General features: G+C 36.4%; 1 protein-coding gene across 1 annotated transcript in view; it reads right to left on the minus strand.

Annotated features, from left to right (window-relative positions):
* The window catches only part of TMTC2 (transmembrane O-mannosyltransferase targeting cadherins 2), a 394,308-nt gene that overhangs the window by 158,266 nt on the left and 210,262 nt on the right, over positions 1-25,780 (minus strand). Inside the window, exon 4 of the mRNA XM_065887822.1 lies at positions 12,646-12,760. Within this exon, the coding sequence (XP_065743894.1) occupies positions 12,646-12,760 (115 nt within the window). The remainder of the gene's footprint in view (positions 1-12,645; positions 12,761-25,780) is intronic.

Genomic DNA, 25,780 nt, shown 5'->3' on the forward strand with positions numbered 1-25,780 from the left:
CATGAGAGATTACTACAAGCAGCTATAAGTGAATAAAATGGACAACCTGGATGAAATAGACAAATTCTTAGAAAAGCACAACCTTCAGAGACTGAACCAGGAAGAAATAGAAAATATAAACAGATCAATCATAAGCACTTAAATTGAAATTATGATTAAAAATCTTCCAACAAACAAAAGCCCAGGACCAGGTGGCTTCACAGAAGAATTGTATCAAACATTTAGACAAGAGCTAACACCTACACTCTTCCAAAATATAGCAGAGGGAGGAACACTCTCAAACTCATTCTATGAAGCCACCATCATCCTGATATCAAAACCAGACAGAGATACTAGAAAAAAAGAAAATTACAGCCCCATATCACCGAATATAGATGCAAAAATCCTCAACAAAATACTAGCAAACAGAATCCAACAACACATTAAAAGGATCATGCACCATGATCAAGTGGGATTTCACCTAGGGATGCAAGGATCCTTCAATATATGCAAATCAATCAATGTGATACACCATATTAACAAGCTGAAGAATAAAAACCACATGATCACGCTCAATAGATGCAGAAAAAGCTTTTGAGAAATTTAAGACTCATTTATTATAAAAAACTCTCCAGAAAGTAGGCATAGAGGGCACCTACTTCAACATTAATAAAGGAAATATAAGACAAACCCACAGACAACATCATTCTCAATGGTGAAAAACTGAAACTGTTTCCTCTAAGATAGGAACAAGACAAGGTTGCCCACTCTCACCACTATTATTCAACATAGTTTTGGAATTTTTAGCCACAGCAATTCAAAGAAGAAAAAGAAATAAATGGAATCCAAATTGGAAAACAAGAAGTAAAATTGTCACTGTTGCAGATGACATGATACTACACATACAGAATCCTAAAGATGCTACAAGAAAACTACTAGATCTAATCAATGAATTTGGTAAAGTAGCAGGACACAAAATTAATGCACAGAAATCTCTGGCATTCCTATACACTAATGATGAAAAATCTGAAAGTGAAATCAAGAAAACACTCCCATTTACCATTGCAACAAAAAGAATAAAATATCTAGGAATAAACCTACCTAAGGAGACAAAAGACCTGTATGTAGAAAAGTATAAGACACTGATGAAAGAAATTAAAGATGATACAAATAGATGGAGAGATATACCATGTTCTTGGACTGGAAGAATCAACATTGTGAAAATGACTCTACTACCCAAAGCAATCTATAGATTCAATGCAATCCCTATCAAACTACCACTGGCATTTTTCACAGAACTAGAACAAAAAAATTCACAATTTCTATGGAAACACAAAAGACCCCGAATAGCCAAAGCAGTCTTGAGAAAGAAAATTGGAGCTGAAAAAAAAAAAAAAAAAAAAAATGGAGCTGGAGGAATCAGGCTCCTGGACTTCAAACTATACCACAAAGCTACAGTAATCAGGACAGTATGGTACTGGCAGAAAAACAGAAATATAGAACAATGGAACAGGATAGAAAGCCCAGAGGTAAACCCACACACAAAGGAGGCAAGAGAATACAGTGGAGAAAAGATAGCCTCTTTAATAAGTGGTGCTGAGAAAACTGGACAGCTACATGTAGAAGAATGAAATTAGAACACTCCCTAACACCATATATAAAAATAAACTCAAAATGGATTAAAGAACTAAATGTAAGGCCACACACTGTAAAACTCTCAGAGGAAAACATACACAGAACACTCTATGACATAAATCACAGCAAGATCTTTTTTGACTCACCTCTACAGAAATGGAAATAAAAATAAACAAATGGGACCTAATGAAACTTAAAAGCTTTTGCACAGCAAAGGAAACCATAAAAACGATAAAGAGACAATGGGAGAAAATATTTGCAAACAAAGCAACTGACAAAGGATTAATCTCCAAAATACACAAGCAGCTCATCTAGCTCAATATCATAAAAACAAACAACCCAATACAAAAATGGGCAGAAGACCTAAATATACATTTCTCCAAAGAAGATATACAGATTGCCAACAAATACATGAAAAGATGCTCAACATCACTAATCATGAGAGAAATGGAATCAAAACTACAATGAGTTATTACTTCACACCATTCAGAAATGGCATCATCAAAAAATCTACAAACAATAAATGCTGGAGAGGGTGTAGAGAAAAGGAAGCCCTCTTGCACTGTTGGTGGGAATGTAAATTGATACAGCCACTATGGAGAACAGTATGGAGGTTTCTTAAAAAACTAAACGTAGAAGTACCATATGACCCAGCAATCCCACTACTGGGCATATACCCTCCAAAATCCATAGTTCAAAACGAGTCATGTACCACAATGTTCACTACAGCACTATTTACAATAGCCAGGACTTGGAAGCAAACTAAGTGTCCATCGATAGATGAATGGATAAAGAAGATGTGGCACATATATACAATAGAATATTACTTAGCCATAAAAAGAAACAAAATTGAGTTATTTGTCATGAGGTGGATGGACCTAGAGTCCGTCATACAGAGTGAAGTATGTCAGAAAGAGAAATACAAATACCGTATGTTAACACATATATATGGAATCTGAAAAAAAATTTTTTTAATGGTTCTGCTGAACCTAAGGGCAGGACAGGAATAAAGACACAGACGTTGAGAATGGACTTAAGGACATGGGGTGGGGGAAGGGTAAGCTGGGACGAAGTGAGAGAGTAGCACTGGCATGTATACACTACCAAATGTAAAATAGATAGCTAGCGGGAAGCAGCTGCATAGCACGGGGAGATCAGCTCAGTGCTTTGTGACCACTTAGAGGGGTGGGATAGGGAGGGTGGGAGGGAGGGAGACGCAAGAGGGAAGAGATATGGGGATATACATATGCATATAGCTGATTCACTTTGTTATACAGCAGAAACTAACAGAACACTGTAAAGCAATTATACTCCAATAAAGATATTAAAAAAAAGAAAAGAATAAATCAACCTCAAATATGTGAGGACTTTTTGAACCAAAATATAGTATTTTCAATATGGGAAATTTAAAAATTGAAATAAATGTAGAAATACACATATCTAGAAGGGAAACTTGAAGAGTATAACCATGTCAGTTTACCTCACTTGAACACACAGTCACTGGAAAACCAACTAAAAGCCGAGACTTCTAATGCAATTTAACAAGGCTATGATCATGTTCATATTAAAGACAAAACACAGAGGAATAATCAAGAATTGCTTGGAAATAAATAAGAAGAATGGGAAACTTGCCTTAAAATATAAAATATACTAGAAGTTACAGTAAATAAAACAAATTGTTCTCGGTGTGGGTTACCAAAAGACCAAAATAAAGCCCATGACAATGACTCCAGGGTTATATACAAACTTGGCCTAGGTGAGAAGCATTCCATAAATTATTATGGGGACATTAATTTTCATTTTGGAAAAATAATACCTTAATACAAAAACTAATATATCCAGGGTGGACTAAGTACCTAAAGAAAAAAACCAAAAATCATTCTAAAACTATTCAAAAAATGGACAATAACTTTAAAAAATATTAGCCTATGAATGGTTTTCATAGAGACACAAAATTACAGAGGTTTTAAAGGAAAGGGTCTGTGGATTTATATATATATATATGTATATATATATATTCAAGTTATATACAATAACGATTATTATAAGAAAAGTAAAAATACAAGCAAATACTAGGAGAAAATACCTGCAGAAAAGATGTTTGTGTTATACATGTAAGTGTGGCGGAGGGACCCATTTTCACCTTAAACCCCACAAATCAACAAGAAAAACTTCTCAAAAAAGAACTAGGCAAGAAACCTGAACAACTAATTCCCAGGAAAATTACAAAGAGCTAATAAACAAAATAAACTTCACTGGTAACTACGGAAACATGGTTTTGAAGCAACATAATTTTGAAACCATTCCGTTGGACATTTATTAATGCTGTCTGTGCAACAGCCCCAACTGAAACAATGTAATGTTAAAGAAAGCAGAGATGGTCATGAAAATTATGACACATTTGTATATACATCCAGAAGTAAAAAAATCACTGGTGATTCACACACACGGGAAAAAGTTAAAAGGATGCTTGTATAACTACATGTTGTAACTACATATAGAAATGCTTATGAAAAAAGTGAAAAGATATTTACTAGAGGAGGGAAAAAGATGTGTGAGGAATGCAATAATAATTTTTATGCTTTACTGCTTATTCTTCAGTACTGCTTCAATGTTTTCAACAAGATTCTATTTGAATATAAATTAAGTGGTAAAAATGATCAATTAAAACAAAATGAAAGTATGTAATAAGTGTTAGGCTTTGCTCTTGCCAAACAGGTAGGTAGGTACCTGCAAGCTGTCTCACCTCCTTCCAGGAATCACTAAAGGGCCAGATGAGTTGTGTATCCAGATCTCTGGTGACCCCAAGCCAACAGAATTTCACCGAAACCCCTCAGTCCCATTCACTTGATATCAGACATGGCAAGCACCTCCTGGCCCTCCTGTTTGTTAGCCTCTCCTGAATTGTCTATTTTGGGAGACCAGTCTGCTTACCTGGTATCCTTTGAACACCTCCCTCCATCCTTTATACACATACATACACACATCCATGGAACTTGGCAGGAAACCCTGCCCTGAACTCTAGCCTTCTGGCCAAGGGTTACTTTCCCCCTCATTTCTACGGACCTCACTTCCACAGGATTCTATGCCTTGTTTTCAACACGGATTCAAGGAATGGCTCAGCCCCATTATCAGATAGTCCCACCACTTTCATTCTGTAATCTCTGATCCTTCTAACCTCTCAAGGGTCCTCAAAAGCTGGTCCTGAACAAACAAAAAAATCTCTCATTAGAACTAGATCTATGGTGACAACTCTGCACCCCACATTCCCTCACTGCTCTATCCTCCTATATTACTTCCTTTCAAGATAGAGTTCTCGGCATCATGAGATATATAAACTTGTTGAAATTCTACGCATATTTTTAGCTTCCTCAATTCCCACCCCCTGTTAAAAACTCATGTGTTTGACATTGTGCTCGGTACTGGGGATAGATAGAATGGTACCACTATGTGTCACTCTGCCTCTTAAAATGAAGCTCCCAATAGGCAGCTATTGGTTGAATTATGTCTCTCCCAAAAAAGGTATGTTGAAGTTGTAACCCCCCATACCTAAGAATATGTCCTTTCTCGGAAAAAGGATCACTGCAGATGTAATGTGATAACAAGGGTGGGTCCCTAATCTAATATGACTGGTATCCAGATAAGAGGATGTGAAGGCAAAGTTACACAGGGAGATCGTCATGTGATGACAAAGGCAGAGACTGGGGCCATGCAGCTGCAAGCCAAGGAACTCCAAAGAATGCCAGCAAACCACAGGAAAGAGGCAAGGAAGGATTCTCCTAAAGGTTTCAGAGGGAGCTTGCCCTGTGGACACCTTCATTGTGAACTGCTAGCCTCCAGAACTGTGCCATAATAAATTTCTATTATTTTAAACCACCTAATTTGCAGTACTTTGTTATGGAAACTAATACACAAACCAACGCTAACATCAATGTCTTTGTTTCTGAAACTTCAAGATAACAACTCTAGACACCTAATTCAAGAAGGCTGTCATAACCCAGAATTGTTTAATGACAATGATCAACATATACTTACACAATTCAAAGAATGTGGCTAATACCCATTACTAATCTTACCACTTATAGTGACAAATGGAATCTCGTCTGCTCTGATATGAATTTCATAATTCACTTATAAAAGCAACAAATATAGTCAGAACTCCTGTAGATATGGAGAGATACAATGACCAATAAGAAACTGCCACTACTTCATGAAGCTGAATATGAATGGCAATGACCATTGTACTTCAATATCAAATATGGTATTTCTATAACTTTAGACAGATAATCTTTATGTTGTAGAAGTATTTATTTATTCCTAGTTTATTTATGTCTTGTTCTCTGAGGCAGATGTTGATCGAAAGCCTTCCTGGCACTTCTAGAAATGATCATAATTTTTTTCCTCTTCTGACTTTTTAAATTGAAAGAGTATAGCAATTGAATTGTGGTACTGAATACTCCACTATAAAACTTAGAATAAATCTCATCTGATAGTAGTGTTTTAATCTTTAATATGCTGCTGCATCCACTATATTAATTTTAAGACATGTCTACGTTTATATTCATAAGTCTATTGGCCTGTTTTGGTTCTGTTATTTGTTCTTGCTTGTTTGCTTTTTGTTTTGTTTTGTTGTTATTCTTTTGTGTTTTGGTTTTAAATATCATCAGACCTTCTGCTGTCAGTTTTATCTAGCTTCACAAAAATAAGTGAGAAGTGTAACTAATGCAAGAAACACCATTTGATTAATGACTTGATAGAACTTACTTGTGAAATGCCTTAACTTGGTTCCTTGGAGAGAAAATTCTTTAATATGGTTTTCAAATTTTTCCAAGGTTTTTGATTCAGAATGCCTACTTCTTCTTGGGCTAATGTTAATCATTTATATTTTCCCAGAAAAGTATTCATATTACTAAGACTTTCATATACATAACTAACATTTTGTTATTTTAAGCTTCCATACGTCTGGATGCAGGCCCTTTCTCATTCTCAGTATTGTATTGTATATTTGATATTTTCTATTTTGTCCATTACTTTTGCCATATAGTGTTGATCTTTTAAAGAACAAGTTCTTACATTTATTCATTACTTCCCATTGTTTCTCCATATTCTACTTCATTAACATTTTTTTTACTTCCCTTAAATTTATTAGTTTATTGTATTGCTCCTTTCCTAGCTTCTCAGATTAGATGATTACTTAGATGCTTACAGAACAAACATGACAACTTATGATGGCAAAATCTCTATTATCCACAGAAATAATTCCCTCTGTTATGTAAGATAATCAAGAATTGATTAAACCACATTACATTTATCATCTGCATTCTGAAATCTAATGCCTAATGAAATATTCAATGCTCTATTGAATTCCCTGTTTAGGTGGCAATTGGAACAGACTGACTGGGACAAATCTATAACAGTGAAAGAACAGAGCATTTTTCAGACGAGAAATCAATTGTATTTCAAATGGCAGTGAGTGGTGCAGTTAAAAGGTTGAAAGTCGACTACATATTTATAAGATTTGACAGTGTAAATCACTGAGTGGTGGTCCATCTGCTTTGTCCCTGAAAATTTATTATACCTGTAAAGAGAAACCAATATCATAAGGCAGATCTGCTAAACCTGGTCTTAAAATTACTTGTGGGAACTACTGAATTTTAATAAATTTGATAATATGAATAAAAGGTTAAATATAAGGCTATGCAATAAATGTACTACATCTATTGCTATTAAGAGTAGAATTGGGGCTTCCCTGGTGGCGCAGTGGTTGAGAGTCCGCCTGCCGATGCAGGGTACACGGGTTCGTGCCGCGGTCCGGTTAGATCCCACATGCCGCGGAGCGGCTGGGCCCGTGAGCCATGGCCGCTGAGCCTGTGCGTCCGGAGCCTGTGCTCCGCAGCGGGAGAGGCCACAGCAGTGAGAGGCCCGCGTACGGCAAAAAAAAAAAAAAAAAAAAAAGGAGTAGAATTGGGGGGAGGTAGGCAAAATGGGTGAAGGGGGTCAAAAGGTAGATATAAGGTACATACAGCATAGTGACTAGTTAATAGCACCATATCGCATATTTAAAAGTTCCTTAGAGAGAGTTGCTAAATAAAAGTTCTCATCACAAGAAAAAAAATTTGTAACAATGTATGGTGACAGATGTTAACTAGATTTCCTGTAGTAATCATTTTGCAATATATACAAATATTGAATCATTATGTTGTACACCTGAAACTAATAAAATCTTATATGTCAATTATACCTCAACACAGAAAAGTAGAACCTAAGCACTGTTTTAAATTTCACATGTCTATAATCTGTAACTATGGATTGAAGTGATATCAAAACAATGTGATAATTAATGGATTTAGAAAATTAAAAACAATTTCTGCAGTATCTTCTTCTTGAAAGCAACTCTTAGCTCAGTTGTGCAAACCCATGATCTTTTTAACAAAATTCTACAGCATGAGTTCAGTAAACTATCATAAAAAAAAAATCAACTTACACTTTCTGTTAGATGTAATTCCAAGTATTTTATTTCTATATGAAAAGTGATTTGAATTAATTTTTTTTCTGAATTTGACAGCTGCATACTGTGATTTTTTTTCCCCCATACCCTTGGTTTACTTCTGCCAGCTTGAGCAAAAATACTATTGTTGCAGGGTTAGAGAGTCAGAACATCTTAAGCTCAAATATTGGCTCCTCTACTGTTTGGGTGATCTTACACAAATTACCTCTGCATTTTCCTCAGTTTGTAAGTTTCATGTGAAGATAAACTGTCATAACATATGTAAGGAACAAGAAAAGTGGTTGGCACATAAAAGTAATTCAAGTAATTGCTCCGAAAGAAAAAAAGTTAAACTTATTCCATCATTTTATAAATAAGAAATATAACCATTTATATGTACCTCTTGGATATAACTTGGTATTAATCCTGCAAAAAAAATGTCCTCAGTTTTAAAATCTTTTAATGCAATGTTCCTAAACTTCAGATATAACCACATATTATTTGCACTATTGCTTATTTAATATTTTTTCAAATCATTCTTTTTTTCTCTATTCTCTCCTAGAACAATATTTAGACATGCTAGTTATATTTTTAAAATATAAACATAAATATAAAATTACAGGAATTAATTTAAAGATTATCTCTGGCCTCCTAGAATCATCCTGTATCTGGCCAGTGGTAGTGTACCTCTCTTTAGTAATTATTGTTTTGAAGTTACATAATGATGCATGTCTCCAAATTATATCCCTAATAAAATTTTCTAGCAATAGGAATTTTTTTCAATAATTTACAAAGCACGTAGATCTATGAACATTGAATGTGTTCAAGAAAATCTAGGTTACTGATTTAAAGTTAAGTAGAGGAACTAACAGGAGTTTATGATTCTCAACAGCTTCTAAAACGCATTAATAAATATGGGTATTTCAAGCTAACTAACATAATAGCTTCATTAGTTTCAGGTTTTGGTTATAAAACATCTTTAAGAGACTTTGATAATATGAAATGTGATTAACACCTGCTGCTACCACAAAGGAATGTTGTTGGGTTAAGTTAACTGGTAAAACTGAGCAAAGCAAACTCCTTTTCTTTCAGGATTTGAAATAGAACAAGGAGGAATTTCTGTATGTCAGAAAAAATTATGTGATGAGGGCTTCCCTGGCACCATGGTTAAGAATCCGCCTGCCAATGCAGGGGACATGGGTTCAATCCCTGGTCCTGGAAGATCCCACATGCCGCGGAGCAACTAAGCCCATGCACCACAACTACTGAACCTGCACTCTAAAGCCCATGAGCCACAACTACAGAGCCCACATGCCACAACTACTGAAGCCCATGCACTGCAACGAAGAGTAGCCCCCACTCGCCACAACTAGAGAAAGCCTGTGCACAGCAATGAAGACCCAACGCAGCCAAAAATTAAATAAATTTTTAAAAATTGTGATGAAAATAGCATATATATATCTCAAAAAAAATTTTATTTGTCACATAGTCTCTAACTGTTCATGAGAAAACCTGGCTTTTTTCCTAACTATGTAAATAAACAGGAAAAAAAAATTGCTCCTAGGGACATATGATGCCAGACATATATATGATATTACAGGTTGTAAAGTATCTTGGTGTGTCTTATTAATATTTGATTAAAAATCATTGAGGGCTTCCCTAGTGGCGCAGTGGTTGAGAGTCCGCCTGCCGATGCAGGGGACACGGGTTCGTGCCCCGGTCCGGGAAGATCCCACATGCCGCGGAGCGGCTGGGCCCGTAAGCCATGGCCGCTGAACCTGCGCGTCCGGAGCCTGTGCTCCGCAACGGGAGAGGCCACAACAGTGAGAGGCCCGTGTACCGCAAAAAAAAAAAAAAAAAAAAAATCATTGAATAACACCTATTTTGAAACATAATTATTTATGTATCAGAATTCTGTCAACCACATGGGTTATGTAATCCTTCAAAATTATTGCCGACATTTCTTGTGGAATTTAGGCCTCTCCACTTGAGCCAACAGTTTAGTTAAAAAAACCTGTCACAGTAGTAAAATGATTTTGAAACTATAAATGGCATTATGCCATATCCCTTTTCCTACTAATGGGGGGAAGAAACCAAATCTTGTTAATAACCGCTTCTTCAGCAAGAATTTTTCATTAGGGTTTAGGGAGATGTATCTATATGCTTTCACAGTTTACCTATGCATCCACAGAATAAGTTATAAGATGCAGCTTTTAAATTACATGTGAAGTATATTCATCTAATTGAATAAATTTCTCTTTTCAGCAAAGAATAAGCCTGGTTGGACACATTTCCTTTTTCTTTCAACCCTTGCCCAACAAGTAACACCAGAAGGTAGGTAACTTTTCAACCAGTGGCTATAGATGAGAGGAGAAAAACAAGTTCAAAGAAGAGATGCTGGTTGTTCAGCTACTTTCTCCCCTGACAATGTATGAAGAATGGGCACCAGAAGCAAACTGGCATCCCATATTGCAAGGCAAGAGTTCCCTTTGACAACATTACTTTCAGAGGCAAAAAGAAAAAAAGAAAAAGAATGTGTAAATTTGTCAAACTGATAAGGTTCTTTTTCATGAAATAAAAATACTATTCAATAATCAATACTAATCAATAATATAGGAACATCACATTATTTAGATGAAGAAGACATGGGGGGAAAGTCTTTATAGTTGTATCTAGATATATCCATTCAAATAAAGAAAAAGATGCAATCTCAAATTACTTCGGGGAAAATGACGAAGTATGAAACACAGCAGACGGGGGAAAATGACGAAGTATGAAACACATCCCATTATCAGGGGTATGTAAACTGGAGAGGGAGTGCTCCACCTGAAGGCATCCCAGGTAAAAAAGAGAAAATTGAACACTGTGCAGGTCAACACAAAACACATGCTGACCTAATTTAGACTATAGGCCAGGAGACTAAGACCCCAGGGTTAAAGTCTAGGGAGTTAAAGAAAAGGTAAATGTACAAACAGGAAGTTAAACTGAGTTCATCTTGTCTGCTTTCCCTTAAAAATCTAGATATTTTGGTGGTTTTTTAAAAAAATTTTTTTACATCTGTACTTTTAGATTTAGCCAGTACAAAAGATTAGACATAACCAGAATACAAAGGCACATTAAAAATGAAGCTGACAGGGGTTTCCCTGGTGGCGCAGGGTTGAGAGTCCACCTGCCGATGCAGGGGACACGGGTTCGTGCCCCGGTCCAGAAAGATCCCACATGCCGCAGAGCGGCTGGGCCCGTGAGCCATGGCCGCTGAGCCTGCGCGTCCAGAGCCTGTGCTCCGCAACGGGAGAGGCCACAGCGGTGAGAGGCCCGCGTACAGCAAAAAAAAAAAAAAAAAATGAATTTGACAAATTAGTTTAATATTGTCAATACTACATAGCAGTCATTAAACACAAGCAGTAGACATCTTATATGCCTGGTCCCTTCCTACAGGGAACTGGTCCTCCTCCTTTCTATTCCAACCCCAGAGGCACTGTCAATGGACGGCTCTTATAGCCCCGGACACACGGCCCAAAGTTTCATTTAAGAAACGATCCATGATCCCAGAAAGGTCAGTCAGAGATCTTTTTCCAGGATTAATAGAGACACCAAGACAACTTCAGCGACTGAGAAGAGTCTATATGCATAAAGGTGCATGACTCATTTCATTAACTTAGAGTCCCACAGAGAAAGGAGTGAACCCAAAAGAAACCAAAGACACAAAATGGAGACAAATACCCGAAACATAATAAAACACCTGGATCTAATTGTGCTTTCATCTAGTCAACCCCAGGAATTTTCGGTTATGGGGGCTAATAAATTCTCTTTTGTGTTTAAGCAAGTTTAGACTAAGTTTCTATTACTAATAAATAAAAGAGTGCCATAAATACAAGAGACAGAAAAAGGATTTCAGTCTAATTTGCATTTATCCACTCACATCTAACTGCACCCCCTGGGGCTTTCCATTCAAATAACAGAACAGATTTTTCCCCAGGGATTTTTCTAACCCAACATACACAGACATTCTAAATTATCCCATTATCCCAACCTAATTGTCACTACCGTTGGAGGAGGGGGTGGAAAAATAAAAGAAAAACATTATCTTATTTGATAACTCCCCAGGTTTAGTACATGTTCTATATATACTTTGACACCAGCAATTCTTTAACAGAGGATAAAATCTATTATTAAAAATCAAGATATCAATTACATAGAGTATCATACATAGCAGCCTTATTTTATGAGCACAACCAAGTACTAATGATGTGAACGTTTTAAAACAAAAAGCTAAAAGCATTTAAACCAATTTTTATGTTATATGGCATAGTACTTCAAAAAAAAAAAAACCTAGCCATATTATATCAATACACATGAATAACAATGGCCCAAAACAGAGATCACAAATACCATCCATTTACTGATCTCAGAGGCATGATTCATGAAAAGACGATTTCAGAATATCAGCTACCATCATCTCCATTTCCAGCAGTTAAATCAATAGCCCCTCTCGCCACATGTTTCAAAGATGAACCAAACCAGAGAAAGCAACGCATACTCACAAATTATAAAGCATGTCAGCCATGTTGCTTCGGTAATACAAAGCATTTCTATAGGCACTTTCAGCTTCAGAAATTTTGCTCTGACTCTTGAGAACATTTCCAAGGTTACCCCATGCTGCCAAAAAGAGAAAGAAGTATTCAGGCTGAGTGTCATTCCAATTATATATGACATAATATCCGGCCGTCAGGAAGTACCACAATGAGAGAAAAAACTCTCATAGAACATTTTTAAGAAAGCAAATTTATTTCCTTTGTACTCCAACATTTCATCAAACTAGGGGATTAAATACGATGAAATCCTAAAACAAAACTATGTCTCAAAGCTGATATACACATACAGTTCATAAGGCCAAGAACTATGTTATCTTAAGATCACCTACAAAGACTTGAAGCTCTTTCAAATCTTGGTAGGGGTCTTCGTGGACTGAAATTATTGTATACTTACTAAACCAGAAACTGTAAGAAATCATCTTAAAATAAAGACTTCATTCAAATACAAAAATACTGATAAATGACATAGAAGAACTGGGAATAAAAAAGAAGATAACTAAGTATATCAAAGCTATAAAAAGGCTTAATAGTCATCAGAATGTATCAGTAAACACTATGCTTCTTAAAACAGTGAAGTATATATGGTTTATTCACATATAATGTTCTTTTATACCCTTCCTGTTAATAAATTCATACATGGTAAAAATCAGTAACTGTTTTCACACATAGTCACACTTAAAAATTGACATTTTCTGTACACCCTTTACGTTTCACTCCAAATAATCATAATTTCTCAATATTAGAAGACACTCCATTAACAGCTGCCCACACAGCATGGCTCTCAAACAGACCTATCCCTCAAACTTGGGTGCTTCTCTTGTCTTCTTTCTTTCCCATAAGGAGATGGGGTGTCGGGTCCTGAAATCAGAGTCCCTCCCGACTAGAAGATGAGGATGAGAAGGCTCATGTGTGCCAAGATCTGTTTATTTGGGTAATTAATAGCTGTATATGAAGAATGAAAGGGGTTTTGAGATATCACTTTTTAATGCATAAAAACGTGTAGCCTCTTTCAATCCCAAATTTGCTTATGTGCCCTGTAATTTAACACTCTGTGCCTTTGTTTACTCATCTGTAATATGGGGGAGAATAATATCTCCTGGGTTTGTTGACAAGGATTAAATGAGCTTGTATACGTAGGGTGTTTAAGATGGTGCCTGCCACGTGGCAAATACTCAATAAATATTTTCACACTAAGTTTCATCTTTCACTGCAAACCAACATTCACACGCTACGAATAGGCCTTGGCACTATGAGTCCATAGAAAATTGAATCCTTATCTTTTTGAAAGATAAAAGTTAAAAAACTAAAAAGTATGAAAAACATATAGTAAAATAAATTATGATTATCTTTAAATTTAATAGGCAAAACACCATATGTATTTTATATCCAACCCCCCCATCCCACCACCAACATAACAAAGTATGGCTCAATGGAAACTTCTAATAGTCAATGCAACCAACTAGTAATTTAAGCACCAGGAAAACATCATTATAATGCTATCCCATCTTACCCATAGTCTTTGAACACAGATGATGAAAAAAAATTATAGGAAGAAGTTAGTTTGAATATTAAGGCATATTTCCAGAGAAACTGATTGACATTTTTTCAAGTACTTATAGCCCAATTAATAGTCAATAGTCAACAAATACATAATTATGTCTAGAATATACATTTACTCATTTGGTTAGTGGTTCATTTATTAATTCATAAATGTATTTGTTTATTAAGCACCTATTTTGTGCCAGAAACATTATCGGGGGCTGGCACAACTGTACGTACATACAAGTTCTCACCCACTCGCAGCTTATGTTTGAAGTGGGGAGTGGAGTGGGGATGGGAGGACCACACAATAGAAGAAATGAATTAACTTCAGGTGATAAGTGCTACAAACAATATAAAACAAAGTAAGACGGAGGGAATGAGGCTAATTTAAACAGGGATATCTTAGAAATAGGGAAATGGGTGTTATCTCTAAAAACTGAGGATAAGGAAGCAGTCTTGCAAAGACCAGCGATTCCAGGTAGGGGGAAAAGTAAGAGCAAAGAATCTAAGATGCCTTCCGCAGGGAAAGGCAGCAGAGGAGATGGTTATTTCAAAGTAAGACTACAACTTATAAATTAAAAATCATCAGTAAAGTTATCTGTGGCAAAGCCACAGCATGTTACTAAGTTTCTTTTGTCCAAACAGAAATCACTCACGTATTTATGATTAAGTCATTGCCCTAGGTAACTACAAAAAGAAGAAAATTCCCAAATTAAGTACGTATTTTTTAAACAATTTTAATTGCTTATGGATGAAAGAGGGAGTAGGGGAGACAGGAAAGAAAGGGTAGACTTTGATGTCCTGAACTCATCTGACACTCACCCACAGGCCATTCTGTTCTTCCGTTGTACATATACAACGGGAAAACAGCTGGAGACAAGGTTACTTTGAGACCATGGTAAATGATACCAAGCAAGATCACTTCATAATTTTACTAAACACAAAAAAGAAAAAGGCCACTGTACAACCCACAAAATACCAAACAACCCCCTCTCTTGCTAAACGAATACTTCTTTAACCAGGCATAGATAGAATTGTCCCAGCATCCGATCTAGAGGACTCCCCTGTTTCCTGAGACCCTTTCCCAAATCACCCAACCAAAATCCAAATCCAATGACAGGGCATATAATGAGATTCCTTCAGTGCAAGGAGTAGTTAAGCCAACTTCCTTACTACCAGTGTGTTCCTTCTGGTCTCTGCCTGCAAGGAACAGACATAGAGGATTTCATCACATTCAAATATGAAAACAATTCTTCTTCAAAATCCCTTCTTTCTAATTGCTCTTTAGTACTGTGTTTACCAAAAGAGAGTTTAGGTTTTTAAGTAAGAGCTGACAAGACTAAGCCTAAAATTTTTGCCTACTTTTTTTTTATTGTTACTATTCCATACTTTTAAATTTAAATACTATTGATTTTTGCTTCAATGCTACCAGAACCCAATGCAAACCTAAAGATTACTTCTAAAAATATAAAGCTACCCTACAGAATATAACCTAAAATTAAAAATCCTATTAGTAGTCAACTAAATAGTAACCTTTTCACAAAAGTTGTTCATGTTTCAGTGATAAAACAAAAAGTAGGAAAAAAAACATTGTTGACATATAAACCAGGTAAAATCTAGTTTTTACAGATATATTATAGTTTAAAGGAAAATACATTAAAATAAACTATAAAAAGTACATCTTAAAAGGGCTAATGTGATGATTTCAAATCTATATAATTAACCTACAGAATTAATCACTGTAGCTTTAGGGTTTTTTTTTTTTCCTATTACTTGACAAATTTGATCATATCAACCAAGTCAACTGTTTTATATCAGATCCATTTTTACACCTTGCTGGTCTGATGACTTGAAAGTATCCAAACCAAAACTCAAAAAAATATGGAGAAATATTCCAAGGCTCACGGATGGGACAATTTAACATTATAAAGATGTCAATTCTCCCAAAATTAATCTATAAATTCTATATAATTCCAATCAATATTTTAGCATAATTTATTAACAAACTCAAAAAAATGTATTCTAATAACCATAACAGAAGAGAAAAATGAAACTGGGTCTTTATAGCATATTCACCATATACAAAGGTAAACTCCAGATGGTTTTAAAAGATAAATGTGAAAAAGTAAAGCTAACAGAAGAATATATAGATTATCTCTGTGGAAGGGAAAGTGGCTTCTTAAAAAGACCTCCAAACAGAACTCAAAAAGTAAAACAATTGATGAATTTGAGTATCTCAAAATGAAGGACTTCTACTTATTGAAGGACACTAGGGACATGCATTAATACACCAGGAGAAGATATTTCAAACATCTAAACAAAAAGGAACTGTACTTAGAAATAAAAAGAACTCCAAACAAAGCAATAAGAAATCCAACAGCGGGGGGGAAAAATGGGCAAAGGATAGGAACAGGAATCTACAAAAGGGGAAACCAAAATAAATTCTAGAATACATTAAATAATTTTAACTAATACTCAAATTCCTTAGTAACCCAGAGAAATGCAAATTATAACAATGAGACTTGAGATTGGCAAAAATGAGAAAACTGGATAAGGCCAAATACTGGTAGGCATGTGGAATGGACCCTGTGCACTGTCGGGGGCCTTGTAGCCTAGGGAAACCACTGTGTTCTGCCCTCTGACAGTACTTACTCTGTCAAATCAGCAAATGTTACTGACTATGTCATGAATAATCCCTGACCAGCAATCCCACTCCCAGAGAAAATTCTAAGAGAACATTAAGAGGATGTTTAATGCAAGCCTCTTAGTGTTGGCTGATAGTAGGAAATAATCGACCTGTCCATCATGGGAGTATCATGTGAGACATAAACTTCATGGATTACTATAGAGCAGTGATGACCAGCACATTCCGTGTAAATACTGTAACATGAATGGACCTTGAAAAGCCTACAAAGATTCAAAATATCTAATGCATTCTTTTAAAAATATTAAAAATTCATTCCCACCCAAAATATCACTACATATTTTACAAGGGTACATTATAGATCTAAGGATGCAAATCAAGTACATTAGAGCAGTTACCTATGATGCAAAGGGAAATTCAAGTTAGGAATAGAGATAAAAGGGAATAAATACATAAATAAAAGAGAGGAAAGTTGTAGGGATCACCCTGAAAACTGGCTGCAAACTGAGGAATATAGTTAACTTCTGCAGCTGGGTAGCAGGGGATGAAAAGGAGAATGGAGGGGAGGGGAGGATAGGAAAGAATGGACAAAAGGAAAATGAAGGTCACACTTCACATTCTTTTAAAATAGAGATGGGGTTATTCTATATCCTACTTCAGGAATAAAGGGTTTTAACATTCACTAAACTTTTTCTTGTACTACGACAATTCGAAACAGATGTTTGAGATTATCTTCAAATTTTCACTTAGTAATTATACTTTGGACCAACAAAACTTAAAGATCTTGTATTTTCATTAATATTTAATGTCATTTACACTTCTTACATTTTTAATCGCATATATTTTATTGATGCATTTATTTCACTGCAGTGACCTTTAAAACTAGTTTGATTGGAATAAAATCCCTGAAATTCTTCCAAGAAATTGTGAGTGAAGCCTAAAAAAATGTATCTAGTTTTTCAGTCTATAGTTTAATAGTGTGCCCAGATGAATCCAATTCACACATTAAAGCACTGTAGATAATAAAGCACTTATTTGAAGTTTTAAAAAAATGTAATCAGTTTATCCTAACATCTCAATGTAATTTTTGAAAGTTTTTCCCAACAAACAGTATTTCAAAATATTCAGAGTACTCATTTTATTCCTATTTTTGACACAGTTTATACTATAAGAAGCTGCTCTTGTTGGGGGACTACTGTCCCATTTCATGGGCTTAATGTGCACCACTACAAGCCTAGGTAGAGAAAAAGAGAAGGAAAAGGTGAAGGGAGAAGGGGAGGTGGAGAAGGAATAAAAATATATGTATATTGGGATAATAAAAGTAACAGTGCTTTCATTTATTTAAAGTTTACTATATGCTTGACAGTGTCCAGAATTTATTTAACACAAAAATAACCTTTGAGGGCTTCCCTGGTGGCGCAGTGGTTGAGAGTCTGCCTGCCGATGCAGGTGACGCGGGTTTGTACCCCGGTCCGGGAGGATCCCACATGCCGCGGAGCGGCTGGTCCTGTGAGCCATGACTGCTGGGCCTCCGCGTCTGGAGCCTGTACTCCTCAACGGGAGAGGCCACAGCAGTGAGAGGCCCGCATACCGCAAAAAATAAAAATAATTAAAAAAAAATAACCTTTGAGGTCTATTACTATACCCATTTCATTGATGTATGAACTGAACTTAATTTTCTATATTGCAAAGTTAATGACAATAGAGAACCAGATCTGTTTCCAGGCATCGAAATCTCACCCTCTCAATACTGAGTCAGAATACAAAGTAGATCACATATTATAGTACTCAATATTTACACATATTTAATTGAGGGACTAGAGTATAATACAGAACCAAGATAAATTATCCAAATGAGTCATCCCCTCAGAACTGGTAGGGACAAAATACTCCAGAAACAACAAACTAAAGCTATCTAGTACCCATATTTCATAATGTATTTTCTATACCACAGAAAAATTAATGCCAAACAATATATTAAGTGTTTTACATTTCTTTGGGAATGGAATTTTAAATGTCACATTTTCTAGTTAATGCAATGGAAAGAGAACAGAGTCTACCTATGTAAATAAATGGTTGTTGCTCAAAGATACTGGGGATTTAGGTACATTTATCAAGGACTCCTAAGTGCCCTGAAGATGCCTTACATGTGACAAGAGATTTAAAAAGCATTGTTTAACAAGTACCTGACTTAGTTCTTAGGACTAAGCACATATGATGATTATATTAAGGAAAAGCAAACAGATGCTTCTAGGTATCACTGGATAAGCTTTAGGAAATCTCATCTGTAAAGTTATTTTATTTTCAAAAAGAAAACGAAATTTTTCTTTTAAACAAAGTCAGGAAGCAAAGAAGCAAGAATAACTCATATCTCAAGGGCCCTTCACACTGGTATTTAACTGCATCTAAAAGGTATCCACTTACTAAGAAACTTAACCTTAACTCACAAGGAAAGCTTCTCTTGTACTTCGTCCACAATCTGCCACAGTTCATTTTATGTCCTTTGAAAGGCAGAAAAACAATTAAATATTCCCATCTTGCAAAAGTTCTTCTAAAGAGAAAATCAAATGTGAGCCCCTTCTGGAAATGTTAAGTGATCTACAGCAATGAATCCCTCCAAAATTTTTTCAAAGTCCTCATTCAAATACAGCAGTTCTAAGTTCATAAAGTAATTCAAACTTACTGTAAATTAACTACTGCAATTTCATAGCACTTGATATATTTCACAAAATCAATGCAGGGAGATTTGAGCAATTTTTTCAAGGATATATATTTTTTAATTAATTTAATTTTACTTATTTTATTTTTGGCTGCATTGGGTCTTTGTTGCTGCACGCGGGCTCGTCTCTGGTTGTGGCGAGGGGGGGCTACTCTTTGTTGCCATGCGCAGGCTTCTCACTGCGGTGGCCTCTCTTATTGCAGAGCACGGGCTCTAGAGCACAGGCTCAGTAGTTGTGGCGCATGGGCTTAGTTGCCCTGCGGCATGTGGGATCTTCCTGGACCAGGGATCAAACCCGTGTCCCCTGCATTGGCAGGCGGATTCTCAACCACTGCGTCACCAAGGAAGCCATTCAAGGATATTTTTACTTTACACTAAAAGTTTGGAGATATTTATGTTCATTGATTACAAAAAAAAGTTCAAATAGTTTTATGATTACGGCATGCATTACTCTTTGAAAAATTAGCTAATAAGATGAATGAGGGTGGGAGGGAGATGCAAGAGGGAGGAGATATGGGGATATATGTATATGTATAGCTGATTCACTTTATTATAAAGCAGAAATTAACACACCACTGTAAAACAATTATACTCCAATAAAGATGTTAAAAGAAAAAGATGAATGAATCTCTTAATATTCAAATTTCAGCTACTTAACATTCAGGCATCCAGTCATGCCTCAGGGTTATCATACCAGCATTTCCATTTCATTGGTGCAGTGAACACAGCCACCAGAATCAGCAAGGACTCCATTTTTGACTTCTGCCTTCAGCTGTAATTTATTTTTACTTTAGAACTTTAATATATGTCTTTAGTCCCTATATCAACACCAAGTTCTATGTAAAGATCTGGCAAAATTGAAACATTTAATAGTTTTAAATAAGGTGATAGGGCTTCCCTGGTGGCGCAGTGGTTGAGAGTCCGCCTGCCGATGCAGGGGACACGGGTTCGTGCCCTGGTCCGGGAAGATCCCACATGCTGCGGAGCGGCTGGGCCCGTGAGCCACGGCCGCGGAGCCTGCGTGTCCGGAGCCTGTGCTCCGCAACAGGAGAGGCCACAGCGGTGAGAGGCCCGCGTTATCGCAAAAAAAAAAAAAAAAAAAAAAAAGGTGATAAATCCTAAATTTTGCTTCCTCCAATTCTAAGTTACTTGTTTGAAATCAGAATGCTACCCCCCAAAAAAGGTTTAAACATTGAAATTTGCCAGTTATCTAAGCCAGGCCAGCAGCAAAAGAAAATAAACACAGGAGTGCCTAGTGTACCTGTACTGGATGAGGAAACTGTGCCTCAGAGAAAGTGACACTTAAAAGCTAACAGAGCTAAAAGTTATGTCTGCTTGGTTCCAAAGCCCTTGTTTTAATCACTATGGAACACTTGGACTTCAGATGTGTCCCAAAAATGGTGTTACTAAAGATATAAGTTAAATAAATGTCATTTTAAAATATAAAGGATAATTATGTTAAAATTTCTAATCTCAGTGAAAAGGGAAGAGAAAGAAAGTAGAAGGAGGGGAAAAAAGAGCCACTCAACTGCATGAAACTTAAAATTAATGTGAATGTGGTTTTTTTTTCTTGTTAACCAGAATGATTTCTCATTCTATCCATTAACAAACATTGTAAGGGAGTCAACATTTGTAGCCTGGGCTTTTTACTAATTGTATGATAGTGACTCCAGGGAAATATGAGCCCTTATAAGCCTACAAGAATTTATTTTTCCTAGTAATTATACCTTGGATTATTATAGAAACGAACATAAAGTGGGTAAAAAAAAAAACTGCCTGGCTAAAATGTTAAGTGGAAAAAGTACACATAATTTAAAGATTATGATTCATGATACCGGAATACATATACTATACACTTTTACACTCTAATTAGAGCAATTTTATAATATGCAATTATTTCTCATTTCCCTACCTTTGGTTACTTCACACGGACCTAAAAATAAGTTTATTCCTAATAAGGGAAAAAGTATTAAAAATGAAAAGATAAAATTTAGTATTCCACTGATATGTTAACATTGTCTTCACAGCATTGTTAGTCACTACGCTATCTATGTACATATTGTAATATCCACATATACAGTTCAGTGCAGGTTTTTTGGTTTTAACATATCTAGGGTTATTCCTTAGCGTTTTACCATCTGCAATCTCTACTGTATTCTGACTAACTATGAGCCACCCCCAGGTCCACAGTTCAGTGTCTGCTATCAGTACCACGCATGGTCTGTGAAGCTGGGTCTCACCTGTGGAAGCCTTCACTCTTTCATTTCCCAACTGTGCTCAAAATTTTTCCCATTGCCTCTCCATCAAAAGAAAACAAATCTCTTTATGTTCCTTTCTGATAGCAATGTGCTCTCTGTGAAGTTTCTGATTAACTAACCCACAGCATTATACATGAAGACAGCAAATACAATTGCATTTACAAATATAATGACTGGACAAGGAAGAATTTGGAATCATCTGAGCTTTGAGGCTCTCCTCAAATCTTACCAACAGACCCTTTTTTTGGCCTATTACGCTGTCAATCTAAAACACTTGGTGAATATATAACTGGTATATAGTGACCCTATTTATACAAAAGACATACCAATTCAGTAAAGACTCATCAGAAATTCCTCACATCTGGCTGATCTCTTAGCCTATGAGGCTGTTCAATCACCACCATAGGTTGACTGTAAATTCTACAGAGTAGTTGAGTTACTTCTGATTTCATATAAGGAACATAATAGAACCAAAGAATCTCTTAGAGTTTGTCTCTGACATACTTGGTATCACTTGAGTCTGGTTCAGCTCTAAAAGATGAACAACCTTTAGAAAGGGCAAGAGTTCAGGAATTCTAAACAACTCCAGGGGGAAAACAGAGAAGTGATTTTTTTTTTTTTTTTTTTTTTTTTTTAGTTCTCTCTTTTGTTCCTTTACACTCCAATCTCATAATCTACTTTATCTCACAGTGAATCCTGTCATCATTTGGATGGTTCCCTGACATCGAAGGGCCCCAGGTTAGTTTCCTATTATGTGTCACTAAAAGGAAATTTGATGTGGAAACGTAAACCAAAATATCCCAAACCTAAGGTTTTAATTCTAATTCTGTTAACAGTTAGATCTGGGTACACTGAAGTAAATTACTGGACTCTCCTATTTCTTATTAACAGTAGTAAGTAAACATGTAATATGGGCCAAACCCTGGGCTAGGGTGCTACACACACTCTGTCCCACACAGTGGTATTGCTATACTCACTACACAGATCAGCCACTTGACACTCTAAGGACGATAATAACAGCTATTCATGGTCTGGGTTAGGATTAGGACCCCGATCTACCTTACTGAAAAATCTGCCCTACTTACCATGCCTTTTCTCCCTAAGCATTCTACCTCTCCTTTAGTTTCTCATCTGTAAAACAGGTGTAACAATGCTTGCCCAAGTTAAACTCCAGCATCACTGAGATAATTAAATAAGAAAATAGAACTCTGCAAAGTACATTACTATGGAAAAGGAATAATATGTCATTAATAGATCATCATCCATAAAAAGCATAACACGTTAGATACACACTTTAACAGTATATCTCCTGTATTTAGAATCTATGGTCATGCTACTGAGGATTTCATTGCCAAGCAAATCCAGGCCAAGAAAAACTAATCTCAAAGCAACATTAAATACTCTCAAAGTCAGTTTTAAGAAGAGAAAAATAATAAAAATCAAAGATTACATTTTATTAAAAATAAATCAGTTCCTAAGATAAACATGCAGTATATCTCAAACATCCATCAGGACACCATGTTATACGCTATATTACATTAATATATTAATTTTTTTTAATTTATTTTTTGGCTGTGCTGGGTCTTCATTGCTGCTCGCGGGCTTTCTCTAGTTATGGCGAGCGGGGGCTACTCTTCGTTGCAGTGCATGGGCTTCTCACTGCGGTGGCTTCTCTTGTTGTGGAGCACGGGCTCTAGGCGCACGGGCTTCAGTAGTTGCAGCGCGCAGGCTCAGCAGTTGTGGCACACGGGCTTAGTTGCTCCTCGGCATGTGGGATCTCCCCAGACCAGGGATCGAACCCGTATCCCCTGCATTGGCAGGCAGATTCTTTTTTTTTTAATACCAGCAAAGCAAAAGCGAGTTTATTTGGGAGCAGAAAACAACTGCAATTCGAGACACACAACTATACCAAACCACATGCGAGTCCAGCAAAGAAAGGAGAGGAAACTTTTTGTTGAGGAGAAGGGAAAGTTGGGAGGGGCTGTTATAAACAAAAAGTCCACTATAGCAGGGGTCCCCAACCCCCGGGCCACGGACTGGTACTGGTCCGTGTGGCAGGCAAATTCTTAACCACTGCACCACCAGGGAAGTCCAATATATTAATTTTTAACAGTCACTCTTAACTCAGCACCTGGTGCTGAACATGGAAAAAGTAGAGTTAATAACTAGAGAAAACAGCATTTCAAAAAGTGAAAAATGATCAGTAAAAACAAGTATCAAGAATAAAATATTTATGTGAGTAGAAAAATATTTACTTACGAATGCTAATGAGAAGAAAAATTAGCTATTAAATAAACTTCTAAAATTATCCATTACCTTTCTATATGCACAAATCTTGGGCAACTATTATTTTAATGTATTTTCTTCTGTACTTTCAGCTAACTACGAACAACAGAAAAAAAGAGGGAGGTCAATTTTCTTTGCCTTTTTTGCTGCTACAGGACAAATAGATAAGGGTTCTTCAAAGGCTGTGCAGCCAGTACTTGTATGAGGCATTTTTGCATCACTTGAGAAACAGTATTGAACCAAAGGATGATGTTACTCATTTAACAGCCTTAAACGTACAACTCAGAAAGTCTACTTCCAAACAGCAGAAGGAAGCTAGTACATAGAGGGGTAAAATAAATAGGAAGAACCAGAAGGGTGAATGCACTAAAATGACATTCTCACATCAGTTGAGCACTGTGAGAAAGAGAAGGGCTGGCCCACTTTCCTGAAGCTCTAATCTTAACTGGACTGGATCCCAACAGGGAATTTTCAGAGGCCATTAAAGGCTCTTTTACACCAAACACATCTACTGGATACATATTAGTGTTTAATAAATATTACCAACTAGAAATTATGACTAGATATGTGGTTTTAGAGGTATAAACCCCTATATTCCATCCACGAGTCCTAAGTGGTGTTGATGTTCAGAAGATTTACATTTTAGATTGATTAAAACCCACAGAGAAGCTGTATTTCCCTATGAAATCATCAGGATCGGGGTTAGGATATACTTCTTTAAGTCTGAACTTTTAACTTAAAAACCTCAAAAGTAAATATCTACTCCAGGCTCAATTTAGACATGAGCTGGGAACCAACAGCCATGATCAAAGCAAGGCAGGTCTCTGATCAAAGTACCACTTAAGACTCCTGGTTCTAGAATCGCACCACAGAGCCCAAAGGTATGGCACAGAAAGAACTTTAGTGACTGTACCACCTGCCCGGAAAAACTTTCTCAAAATCATTGCCCTAAACCGTAAAAGCAAAAGAGATTTTTAAAATCTTGTGCCACTGCTTCCTAATAATAGAATTGCAAGAGCAAAAGTAATTTCAAATAGTGATTGGAGATAAGAAAAACACACGACACATGGATTTGGACAAGAGCATTAATTAATATGCTCATGCTTTGTTTATGTAAACCCAGAAACTTATCTCTACTTGAAAATTGTTTTCAACACTCCCATGAATATGGACAACAGCATTCAGTTTTAACCACTAGAGTGAACACGACTTGAAGCTGCCCTTGGGAAATATTCAGATAATATGAAAACAGACTAAGTAGAGCAATGAGGTATTCTATACCAGTTTTGCAAACCACCAAAGCTTATTTGTAAAACTCAAAAAGAATAAGCCGGGCTTCCCTGGTGGCGCAGTGGTTGAGGGTCCACCTGCCGATGCAGGGGACACGGGTTCGTGCCCTGGTCCGGGAAGATCCCACATGACGCGGAGCGGCTAGGCCCGTGAGCCACGGCCGCTAAGCCTGTGCTCCGCAACGGGAGGGGCCACAGCAGTGAGAGGCCCGCATACCGCAAAAAAAAAAAAAAAAAAAGATAAGCCAACTGATAAAGTAAAACCAGAAACCAGATATTATCTCAACATATCTCAGACCTCCTGCTCCTTCCTGGTAGTCTCGTGATACATAATTTGAGAAATTTA

The sequence above is a fragment of the Phocoena phocoena genome, chromosome 11, assembly GCF_963924675.1.
Source record: "Phocoena phocoena chromosome 11, mPhoPho1.1, whole genome shotgun sequence".
Lineage (NCBI taxonomy): Eukaryota > Metazoa > Chordata > Mammalia > Artiodactyla > Phocoenidae > Phocoena > Phocoena phocoena.